At 38.4% G+C, this 12,654-nt stretch overlaps 1 protein-coding gene across 1 annotated transcript in view; it reads left to right on the forward strand.

Annotated features, from left to right (window-relative positions):
* LOC121324898 (supervillin-like) overlaps positions 1-12,654 on the forward strand; it is an 84,654-nt gene that overhangs the window by 57,757 nt on the left and 14,243 nt on the right. Inside the window, exons 13-22 of the mRNA XM_041267099.1 lie at positions 603-674; positions 1,204-1,351; positions 4,043-4,132; positions 5,904-5,990; positions 6,520-6,700; positions 6,895-7,067; positions 7,232-7,387; positions 7,531-7,667; positions 8,059-8,206; positions 8,998-9,143. Coding sequence (XP_041123033.1) covers positions 603-674; positions 1,204-1,351; positions 4,043-4,132; positions 5,904-5,990; positions 6,520-6,700; positions 6,895-7,067; positions 7,232-7,387; positions 7,531-7,667; positions 8,059-8,206; positions 8,998-9,143 — 1,338 coding nt within the window. The remainder of the gene's footprint in view (positions 1-602; positions 675-1,203; positions 1,352-4,042; positions 4,133-5,903; positions 5,991-6,519; positions 6,701-6,894; positions 7,068-7,231; positions 7,388-7,530; positions 7,668-8,058; positions 8,207-8,997; positions 9,144-12,654) is intronic.

The raw sequence follows: 12,654 nt of genomic DNA on the forward strand, positions 1-12,654 counted from the left end.
GCTGTTTTATTTTGGAAAGTGTTTTGTATAGTTTAGTTTCAACCTTTTTATTTATAATAAACATGTGCATTAGCGCGTCATAGCTTGCAGTACAGTATTTCTCTTCCTGGTCTGATGTCACCACAAGCCATCATTGTCACAGACATGCAATTAACTAGAAAACTAGTCATTAATATTAACATCCAAAAACAGAAAATACTTGTATCCTAAAAAATGTATACTGCTCTGTCAATCCAGGCACTTGACCCAATAAATAAAGTTGCTATAAAAATTCCTATTGTATAATTTCCTTCTTCTTCTTCCATTATATAGTATCAGTGTACATTTACAGCTGAGGTAACACAGAGCAACTGGGTGGCTTCGCAACTTTGTTTCAGGAGTCTAGGTTTCAGGCTACTGCACGGTACACTAGGAGAGACAGGGTTGATACAGCAAAGTTTCCTCAAACTAGGTCTCCCGGTCTCCTGGAATCAGGTTTCAAGTCACTGTTCCTTAAAAAGTGGCTTTGTGTCTCTCAGCTTTTTATTAATGTCATGTCTTTGTTTTTCCAAGTTTCTCCTTTTATCTATCTTTTCTTTCTTTCCTGTCTCTCTTCCTTCAAGACTACTCTTTCCTATGAGGCACAAGAGGTCTCCGCAACGCAGGGTTACACTCTCCCTGCCTGGAGACAAAAGGTGACATTCCACATGCTCTCTTCAAACTATCCCAAGGGACAGAAGAATAAAGCTGAAGTTTGGCAGAGCTATAAGGGCTTCTGGGTTGTTCAAGTGTTCTGTGTGACCATAGTGCTAGATATTGAATACTGTCTAACTTATTCAGTCATGTTCCTGCAGCCAGTTTGATAAAAGTGAGGCACTGTTTCACCAACCCCAAATTTTAACATCTAGCTTGTTGGTTCTCAACTGTTCTCTGTGGCTTGTTTATAAATTGAAGTTCTGTCATCAATACAAAGCATAAAGTCTGCCGTTGTACTGTGTTGTACCATGCATTTTTCGTACACTTTAATCAATACAGTGTTGTCCTCTTCTCAATGTTGCAACTCACTTTCTCCATGCTGTTTTTGCCGGACAACACTGATTTATTAAAGATAATATAATAATAAAATACACTGGATATTGATTAAGTCTCGGATTTCAGACACATTACCATGACCTAAATAATATAGTAATAGCAGGATTAAACCAGGATTCCTTGTTTTTAAAGAAAGTGACGACAGAGGTGGAGACGAAGCTGACCCTCGCTGAGAGAATGCAGACCCTGCAGGACAAGGACCAGCAATGGAAAGTGAAAGGAAAAGGCGCCTTCAACGACTCCACACAGTTCACTGTAGCTGGGCGCATGGCAAAGAGAGGTTTTTCTTTTTGTTTGTTTTTTTTTTTTTTTTTTTTTTTTTTTTTTTTTTCATAGGAGAAACATAAGGGAGAAATTAAACATATTGAATATGTAACTGTCTCAAGTTCCGGAAGGCAATTATGTTTTTGTCAGCACCAGTTAAAACTGTTTTGGGGTTTTATTCGGAAAGCAATACAATTGCACAAAGGAACAAAGCTAACAAGAAGTTGCTCAGAACGATGATTGACCTGCTCCGAGCTGTAGTTAAGTTGCCGTTAAAATGGTTTTATTCCTTTAAGAACATTTGTGCTGGCTGCTAAATATGAGCTCTGAGTTGTTGAAGCCACGTAAAGTTGAAATGAAAAATCTCGTGGAATTAACAATGGTTTCTTTGACAAATCAGTCAAAAGATCAAAACATAAATGAAAATGTTTTTACAAGATTTTATTGTTTAAAAAAAAAAAAAAAGTATTTTTTCACTTGGTCAGGGCTCTTCAACGAGTTTTTTAAGGGTGCCAGATTGGAAAAAAGTTAGGAGTAGGCAGGCCAGAAGTATTTTGCTCTGTACAGTTTTAAGCAATATAAAAAATATTATATAACTTTATATTAATATTAGACTTGCACATTTTATCATATGAATAGTACTTTAATAATAGAACAATATGAACATTTAACGGAGTATCATTATATACTATGTATGAATCTAGGGGCGGCGTGGTGGTTAGCGATAAATTGATTTATATATATGATGATGTGACTGAAAAAAAGTAAAAATGTACACAAAAAAAAACTTTCTTCACACAATGTGCAAGTGTGCCACTTAAAACAAAGCCCAACAGCCCAATTATTTGTTTGAACTGAAAGCAAGCTTATTATTAACACGTAATTCGTACGGAAGCTCTGAAAGGACAAATCAACATTCAGACCAGACCAGCAACGGAATTACAGAGTGATCCCTTTATTGAAATACTAATGCTGGTACTGTATCCCAAACAATATTGCAAACATGAAAACATTTCAATCTTTTAATGTTATACCACTAATCTAATTACATTTCAAACCGCGGCTCCTTAATATTTCCCGTGGCTGTGTTTTTAAAGTAGCCCAATTCCGCGGGAAAACAGCGGACCTGGCAACTGCTCGCAGTCTCTCACTCGAACGGAGATTCACTCAGCAACAGCTCCCTTGCTTGTGCCTGACATATAATAGTATAAATGTTTATACTATAACAGTTAATAGTGAGATTAAATGCGAAAAATTGCAGTTCTTTCCTCGAGTCACATCAATCACATTGTATTCCTTTACTGACACACATGCATTGCACAATAAACGCATTGGGTTCTATGTACTAATATTACTTACGTGTTTGTAAATACTGCAAATTTGTAGTCTCCGTCCTTCGTATAATTTTTGCGAGCGATGTACTAAACAGTTATTTTTCGTGAACAGCTACCATAATATCACTGCAAGTTTACGAACAGCATAAATTATTGCTTATTATGCAGGAGATCGGAATTTGCATCTTATTATAAATAGATTCGCAATGCCGAAAATCAAGATCCCATCTGGGAAAGATAAATGAGTGGTATAGTGAACAGAAAGTAGTAGCAGACAAATAAAATAGAATCGAGCTATGGCTTCTGCAAATTTCGAACTTAATGCCAATATAGCACCGGCCAAAAAGAAAAGGAAAAACATTTTTAAAAATGGCATGACCTTAGGAAGATAGCAAAAAAGAAAACAGCAGAAAATAACAAAAAAAAAAAACAAACAAACAGGACAAACTCAATGTGATGTGTTAAACGAAAACAAACCAAAAGCAAATCCATACACTACTCGATTAATTGAATGAGCAGTACACAACAAACTTCAATATAAAAGCTGAACATTAATTTCAATAAAGAAATGAAAACAAATTATTGTAGCTGACTTCACTAAATTGGAAACTGGCTTCTGTTATTTTTAAACACCACGGCTGCTTAATATCAGGAACAACATTTTATTTAGGGTTGGTGTTGAACTTAAACGCGTTCATGCCTGCCTGTACCTCCAACCCTGCTAACTTCCCCTATTACCAAAAATATATAAAAACAATAATAACGGTCTGTTTTGTTTGGTTTTTTTGTTTGTTTGTTTGTTTTTTGCTATCTCCACAAAGTGCAGGTTTTGTTGCATCATAGCGCTGATAATGTTAGATGTAGCTAGATATTCCTATAGTACGGACCAATGTTTGTGTAGGGTGCGGTGTATCGTTTTTTTTATTTATCAATGTCGGTCTTCTGGAGTCCTCTGAAACCCTTTAATAGCAACACGAGTAAAGAAAAATCTAAAATCACCCGCAGTCGAACTCTGGAATTGGCTGCGTGAGTCGCTTAGTGACTTAAAAAGGGGTGAGCGATGCGAGGGTTGCTTTGCCAGATAGAAAAATAAGTCACAAATTGATTTACAATGCTTTTGTTTTTTTCTTTTCGTTTTTTTTTTTTCTTTTCCATATTTATTTTAGTTAATTTTCATAATTTATGCTGACTGTCAGCGGGCCACTTGGTTGCCCCCTGTGGACCAGATGTGTTGAAGAGCCCTGCAGTAGGTTAATGCATTCTCCTTTCACCTCAAAATCAACAGCTTTTATTAGTCTGGTTCTTGTAACACAAAAGAAATTTCAGGGTAGGGGTGTATTTTGTAACACTAATGCCCTTATCTTTCTCCCCAGGTTTAGTGTCTCCAGTATCAGCACACGAGGATGCGCCCATATTCCACTGCAAGAAATCAACCACAGGAACCCCAGTGAAACCCTTGGAAGGTGAGACCTGTCCAGTAGCAACATTACCTGTACTCCCCTGAATTTACTTCAGTGGACCAACATATAAAATAACAAAGCCATGTTATCTATAAGCATTATTTATTAAAGAGCTGTTATTTAAAATCATCAGTGCGACAAAGTGAAGGTGCCCACAAACTAGGCTTATAAAATGTGATGCTTCTACAGCTACGGCCAAAAACGTTTTGCATCACCTTATAGAATGAACTAATTTTGTCGCATGAAACGTGCTGAATGTTACATTAACATATTGAATTACATACCGCTTTGTAGTTTTCCATATACTTATCAAAAAACTGACAATTAGAGTGTGACATTTCGAAATCTAAGTAAGCAGTAAGGCACGACAGGGTGTGGGATATACTCTATTAGAAAACGATTGAGTGGGAACAGCCAATCAGCTTTATAGCAAAAGCCTACCTACACCTTAACCCACTAATTTCAAAGTAGGCGTTTTGAATGACAAGCGCTGTAGCTGGCAAATGAAAGTGCACAGTCAGCGCGCGGTGCTTCAGTCAATGAGATCTGTCAGAACAGGATGAAATGACTGACAGTGAAACTACAGTAGCCACTGAGTTGACTGACAGCGACCTCTAGCCGTTCAGAGCGGAACGGAGACGGGACAGATAGCAAGTATAAAAACTACATAAACTACTGATGATTTATAAATTATAATTTTGGTAAGAAAAAAATAGTGAGTGGTTTTATCGGATTTTATCGTATATAAATTTATTTCAGTCGCAATTTGGGGAATTCAACATTTCACAAGCTTTACCGATTTAAAATCGAAAAGTAGCAAGCCAAGTTATGAGTCACAAGGCGAAGCCAAGTGGCTTTAACTGCCTGGGGCTATTAAAGTGGATGTGTGGATGCTAGAGTATATCCCACACCCTGAAATGCCTTATTATGCTTATAAAATTGGTCAACTAACTAAATAGAAAACAAAAACTTGTAAAAACATTTATATCTACAAGTGGTTCACCCCTTTTTGAAAAGAAGTGCCAACCCATGGGGATAGGCTGTAATATTCACACCCCCATGTGACCGGTTTTGACCAGTTAGAACAGAGTATTTAAAAGATCCAACATGAAATACTGTACTACTTTATTCTGGTTTCCGGTAGACTTTTGCAATATCATGTTCTAATTTGATTACATGATGTTCAATGAAACATCTAAATTATGTTAATCGTTTTGGGGGGTTTTTGTTTGTTTTTTTATTTATTTATTTTTTTGTTATGCGGCTGGTTTTCAATGCCCAAACAAGACGAGCTCATACAACAATTATGGTCCGTTCTTTGTGCATGGAAAAGTGGCCTGTGTTCAATGCTGCTGTGCTGTCCTGTGAGTACAGTGCTGTGGGTGTTTGTGCTGGCCCTCCGGCTGCAGCTACCTGGTTCCTAATCTTCTACAAGACACCAACAAAAACAAAACAAACCGCCCAGCTTAAGGGTCTGTACTCGTGCAGCTGCATCCCCTTTGTACTGCCAAAGTCCTCCCTGTGCCCCAAACTCATTTAACAGTACTGCAGCTACATTCTTTTCCCAAAATGGCCGACTTCCCGTTCCGAACTGCCATCAGGTCGGGCAGCCTCTGGGGAAGTGTACCACCACCCTTACACAGCTCCCTTACAGCTCAGATTCCTTCTCTCCCTGTCACAGGGCCCTGTGCACCAGGGCCCTGCTCATACAAGGGTCATGTAAATTGTTTAGCCAAGTACAACATTTTGTAATATATTTAATCTTGTTTTGCAGAGATTTCCAGCAGGTCTGGTGTGGAGGTTGAGGGAGATAAGAGACTTGATAAACTGGAGTCCTTCCTGGGAAAGCTGCACAATAAAGGTACCAGAGCGCCTAGTTTAAACAATGTTAAAATCCTTTCCACTGAATTTCGACTGTTATATTTGTGGAGTTTATGTTTTCTTTGTTTTGTGTTTTTAAGCTTATGAAGTCCAGTCGTTTCAGCTGAAGTGGAACAGCTTGATTGCTGATAAATTACTGTTGGAAAGTCCTTGAACCAAGCTTTAAAATGATCATGTTCTAGGTCATTCCCCCCACCTTCACTTTCTCGCCTGAGCTACACTGCTCTTCTATTTCATGCACACAACACCTGCTCTGGCACCATTTGGTTCTGTCCCATGTGGTTTATATATTAACAGTCACATATGCAAGAAACGCTTCTCCAGAATGTGGTGGAGGAGCATTTCTTATAAAGCGAATATAAAAGGTTCTATTGCCCTCTCATGAGCAGTGTATCCTCCAGCACAGAGCAGAGGGAGGCTGTTATACTCACTGTACAAGAAACATTATTCCTGCAGCACAGAGCAGAGGGAGGCTCTTGTACTCACTATAATAACTGTTGTTATTCCAGGGATCGGGTTCCAGGAGACCTCAATCACAGTGACCACAGAGAGAGTGAAGGAGGTGATGAAACTGGATGATGACGAGACCTTCAGCAAGTTCTACAGCACATCGTCCAGCGTGGTGACCTCCAGCAATGCTCTGGAGATCGAGGAGGACTTCAGCGCCATATTTGAGACACACTCTCCAAAGCAAGTCATGTCAAATGATTTCATCCTTCTGGTAGCCTGCAGACTTTGGCTTCAAGTTTGAAGACAGAATGATTTTGTCTGCCTTTGGTGTATTTTTTTTTTTTTACTCTTCCTTGCTGTACTGCAATTAAAACTTACTTCCTGTGTTCCGTAATCCATTCAGTAACACTATGTATCATGTTGCCTATTCCCAGGCTGACGTCCACAGTAACAGAGCATAAACGCGCAGTGAGACCGGCCCGGAAAACCCGCGCCTCCCGCAACCCGCTGAAAGCCCTGGCAGCGCGGGAAGACATCCGGCAGGAGTACACTGAGCAGCGGCTTAACGTGGGCGTCCTCGAGTCCAAGAGGATCCAAGTGGAGAGAAGTAAGTGAACTCGCTCAGATAGCAGCATGTTTCAGATGCTTATAATACATAGCTTGTATACAACTTCCACTTCTCATAAACTTTGTTTGACATGGTATTGGAACATCGGGCATTAAATGAACTGTTACAGATTCTTTTATTTTTTTACCATTGTCTTCTTCCAGTGGCAAAGCACTCCAACTATGCAGACGTGGCCCTGGCAGGTCTAGCCAGCAAAGAGAACTTTAAGAAGGTGAACCTTCGCAATGTGAAGTCCACAGAACAGGTTACAAACAACAGTGCAGTCCCGTTTAACAAACTGATGCTGATCCAGATTAAAGGTATGAAACAATAAATCTTAATGAAATTAACATTGCCTTTTGTATTGGTGCTTACTGAATTGTCTTTATTTTCTGACTCACTGATGAACTTTTAATCCATGTACCCGTGAGCAATATTACTGACAATGTCTGTGTTTCTCCAGGTCGCAGGCATGTCCAGGTCAGACTGGTGGAGCCCATAGCCAAGTCTTTGAATAGTGGTGATTGTTTTCTGTTGATCACTCCAGAGAACTGCTACTTATGGATGGGAGAGTTTGCCAACGTCATTGAAAAGGCCAAGGTATAGGAACTCAACATTGACTTTAATAGGGACTTTAATACATACCAAATGAAGGTTTCTCCTGCAAACATATACTGCAGTGTCACTGCAAAACTTGCAATATAATGCTATTAGACGCATTTTCTGTTTAATTCAGTACAATGCACTACTAATGTAGAAGTATTGTGGTTTGTATAAAGTACTACTTCAAAAATATATATTTTTTAGTATTGTAGTTTTGTTTTTTGTTTTTTATTATAAATAGGCTGTATCTTCAGCAAATTCAGCCTTTTTAATAAAAACTATAGATACAATAGATGTCAGTCACAAATTAGTTTATTATAAAGATACACAATGCTCAGTATCACTTTAAGGAAACTCTCAAAGAACATGACTGCTGTATGTTTTGTAGGCATCAGAACTGGCTTCATTTATTCAGACTAAAAGAGACCTGGGCTGCAAAGCGTCACACGTCACGATTCTAGAGGAAGGAATCAATACAAACAGCAGCCGGATGAAGGAGTTCTGGAATCTTCTCAAGGGAAAGACTGAGTATCAAGGTAAAATATCTTGGTTTCTTAATGACTCAGCGGAATAGTCTGTAAAGCAATTTGCCATTCTAAGCTATATTTTCAAACCAATTATTTCAGTCTTTAATTCACTCCTATTCTTTTGGAGGTGAAAAAAGGCACTGATTTTATAAAACTAGAACCAAACACCTTAAAGGGTGCATAAGGACCTTTTTTTATTTTATTGTGTTACATTTTCCCATGTGTTGATACAACTGTTTACATAAGGTGTGTGTATTGTTTTTTTTTTGTTTTGTTTTGGGGGTTTTTTACATTTTGACCCCTTTTTTAAACTTTTAAATTGCATTCCCTGCCTCAAGATGGCTTCCCATGTACCCGCATGGACCTCTCAGAACCACATTTCCCATCGTCCTCCTGCTCACATATGTAACTGAGATGGATTTACCAGTGAGCAGGAGGATGATGGGAAATGTACTTCTGAGAGGTCCCAGTGGGTACACGAGAAGCCATCTTGAGGCAGGGAATGCAATTTAAAAGTTTTAAAAAGTTGTCAAAAAATTAGAACAATATACACACTTTATGTAAACAGTTGTAGCAACACATGGGAACACTTAACACAATAAAATAAAAAGGTCCTTATGTACCATTTAAGTACTACTATTCATGTTTTTTTATACACATTATATCTGTTGGCTTCTCAGATTTTGTATTATGACCATGGAATGTTCTGCTTTAAAAAAAAATAGTTAATTAAAGACTTGAGTAAAAGTTTCATTTTAATGTCCTATCCTGTGTTCAAGACTCGGTTTGTGTTTGTACAGGTGCAGGTGATCCGGAAGAAGATGAAGTGTATGAGAGCGCAGTGGTGGAGTCGAACTGTGTGTATCGGCTTGTGGAAGACCGACTTGTACCACATGAGGAGGCCTGGGCCACCGTCCCCAGTGTCTCTCTGCTTAACTCCAAGGAGGTAGTTTTTTCTCACTGCAAATATATTTCTTTTTTGTGGTAAAATGAAACCCTCAGTTGTTAGTCTGTCACCTTCTCTTGAAATACAGCATAAGAAGAAACCAGTGAAAAGAAATAGGTCATTTGGGAATGAATCTCACTTGTGACTTCGTCTGTCTTATACAGTAGAGTCCACATAAGTCGAACTTGAATTGCTCGAAATATTTTTTTTGGCCCCATCCCCAAGTATGACACGTGTATTACTTCAGTAAGGGCTAACTCGAATTCTTTTACCTTGAATTTCGTGATTTCTCGAAAGCAGGTATATACTTAAAAGCAAAACAAAAACACACAGCGTGCAAGACGAGTTGTTTGTTAGTGTCGCGTTGTGTTTACGCATTGTTTAGCCCCGGAAGCTGACCCCCCCCTCACTGACAACTTTAAAAACATTATTTATGCAACGTGAACGTTATTCAGAGAACACTGAGTGTCACTTTGATGGGAAAACTTGAAAAACTTATTAAACTGCATTTCACAGAGTCAAGTGCTGTACTTTTACTGTAAAATATAAGCGGATTTGTCTGCACTGGTGAAATGTGAGAGTGCCCTTACCGTAGTGTTGTTGTTTATTTATTTGGCAGACACCTTTATCCAAGGCGACTTAGTGTTACAGGGCAATACATACAAAGTTACAATGCAATGTAAGTTTACAGTAAGTGCAAGTTTCTATTACTAAATACAATATATGATGTAACAAGTTAGGATTTAAAACTTCTGGATACAATGACAATAGTAGAGCAGTAGTACAAGGACTGGTTAATAAAGTCTGTTTATGCTTTATCTTCAGCAGTATTTGCTTGTGATTGAATGTTAAACACAAATTACAGTAACACGGCATATGTTTTTTTTTTTTTTTAATGGCCATGTGTTTGTTTGCTTCTAATAAAAATTTAAGGTCAACGATGAAAACATGCTATATAAAATAATTATTATTTTTAAATTACTATAGGAATGTACTATTTTTGTAACAGCTGATAGAAATGAGAGCTCCAGATTATTTGAAATTCTGATAAGTCGAACTTAGGTCCCATGAAATTCAATATAAACAGACTCCTCTGAATTAGGTAGTCCAAGACTAGGCTAGTTATTTTCGATCTTTATCAAGGTAGGGACCACCTTTTTTAGGATTTTTATAACGCTTAACTTATGTAAACTATTATTATAATAGCAAACGAAAAGAAGTGGTCACTTCCTCTTTTAGCAATGAAAAAAGCAATTCAGCCACAATTGATACGTACAGTAACTAGCATGTTGGGATGTTTGGCACATATCTAGTATGTTTAGATGATGCTGTTCTCATTTGTTGAGCAGCAGATTGTTGCTATGGGAGTTTGGGAGAGGCAGTTGCATGATATTTGGGATATTTCAGAAACCCTTTGGGATTTGCTTGTAGTCTTAATTTAAGATAAACCAAGACAGTTACATTATGTCTGTATGTATGTATGCTTGTACGCAGAGGTGAAATTCTGCCGGTACTCACCGGTACCCTGTACCAGGACTTATTTTGATGCCGTTACGCATGGGTACCAGGACTTATTTAATCTGCTTTTCATCCAGTGCGGATGCATTCCATCCACTCATACAGTCTACTAGCGCAACGTTTCTCAAATGCGCTTTCATTCAGCACAGTTCATGCTGCTTACATTATGTTTCCTCATACTGCTTCTGTTTCTGTTAGCTACTATTGGCCACTATTAACGTCAGTATAATCACTGCATATTGATTGGCTGAGCTTTCATTCTGATCAGATTTCATTTTGGCTTGAGTTACAAATCTTCGCCCATTTCGCTTTGTGTCAGTGCTCATTCGTTGATCAACGGGAGAAGACTTTAGCAGTGCTACGTGAAAACAGCGGTGTGGAGTAATTATCATTATTATAAAGTAATAATTATTTTCTTTATATTTTCTTTAGTGTGGCAGAGAAACTATCTGAAATATTCTAAACAAGCATTGCTGCACATGAATTTGAAGGCAAAAATCCACGTCAGTGTTCACCATCAATTACATAGTTGATAAATATTAGAAATAATTATCATAACGCGTTTTGCCTTGCACCAATCTATCACATTGCCAGAACTTGTGCGAAATTTTATAAAATGGCAGGTGATGTGTGGGACAGTAGGGATTATTAACATAAAAAAACAGGATCAAAATGCAGTTGCAGATTTTGGTAGGCAGAATCTGGATACAGATGTAGGTGTGCTTCACACTTTTCAAACACTGGCCCAACTTGCAAGGTACATGTTAAGCATTGTGATCATTTTGTTGTGATCCTAGTATTTTCTGTTATGAGGACTAATAAACGAAAACCAAAACTGAGGTGATTTTTCTTTGTACAATGCCCCCTTTTCTAACATTTTGAAGAGTTTATTTAAGTTAAATGTGTGTTTTCACTTCCGTGCACATCAAAAAAAAAGGCAGAAGTAAACCACGGTAATGATATTACTTTATGAAAATGTGGCTTTTGCCACTTTGTTTCTTGTGCAGAAACCACATTAACAGGAGTAAAATAAAAGTCTACTTTTATGCTGTTTCTGCCTGAAAAATCTTTTTCTGGAATAGATTATGGGAATTAGTCTACACAGAAATACTATGTACTACGTTGACAGGACAAAAAGTTGGAGGCAGTCCAAACAATTTTTTGTCTGCCATGGGGTGAAGTCACATGGTCAAGCGCTTTCTAAGCAGAGGCTGTCCAAATGGACTGCCTATGAGCTGGCCAACTTGCCCCCTCCAGAAAGCTCACTGCCCATTCCTCTAGGAACAAGGCAACTTTATTCCAGGGTGCATCTGTCAAGGACATTTGCAATGCAGCGGTGTCGAGGATCCTCAAAATCCTGGTTTTGGAACTATAGTGTTTAGGGCAGCTTCTCAGTCGACCCTTACAACACAGGCATAGAGGCAAGTTTCTCCTTCAGTTTGTTAGCCGTAGCTACTTGTTACTGGGGTTCCTAATGGTAATGCACAATGGCAACCACTCAACTTAGCCGTGTAGCATTCCAGTTGTTCTGCAGTCTTGCTCTTGCGACGGCTTGGGTACACTCGCCCATTAGGTAATGGTTAGATTTCATACTTGAAACGGAACTTCAGGTTATTATCATAACCCTAATTCCCTGAAATAAAAATGTAACCATTAACTTTCAACATTGCTGTGTCCATGATTGCAGCAGGCTTGAAGTAAAAATGACGCTGAGATCTGTGAGCGCAGTCCTTTATACTCCCTGAGGCGGACATGACTGCATCACAGCCTCGCTGAGCAGCTTTGGTATATAATAATCAGGTTTCGGGTCTTTAGGAGGTAAACACCCATTAGGTAATGGTTACATTTCTATTTCAGGGAACCAGGGTTATGAAAATAACCTAAGGTTTTTTTTTAAGCAAATCACTGGAGCCACACTTATGTTAACAATGTTTTAACCATTCTGAGGCCAACGTATTTGACCTGCTTGACCTCACCACAGTACGTAATCATG

This window comes from Polyodon spathula, chromosome 12, assembly GCF_017654505.1.
Source record: "Polyodon spathula isolate WHYD16114869_AA chromosome 12, ASM1765450v1, whole genome shotgun sequence".
NCBI lineage: Eukaryota > Metazoa > Chordata > Actinopteri > Acipenseriformes > Polyodontidae > Polyodon > Polyodon spathula.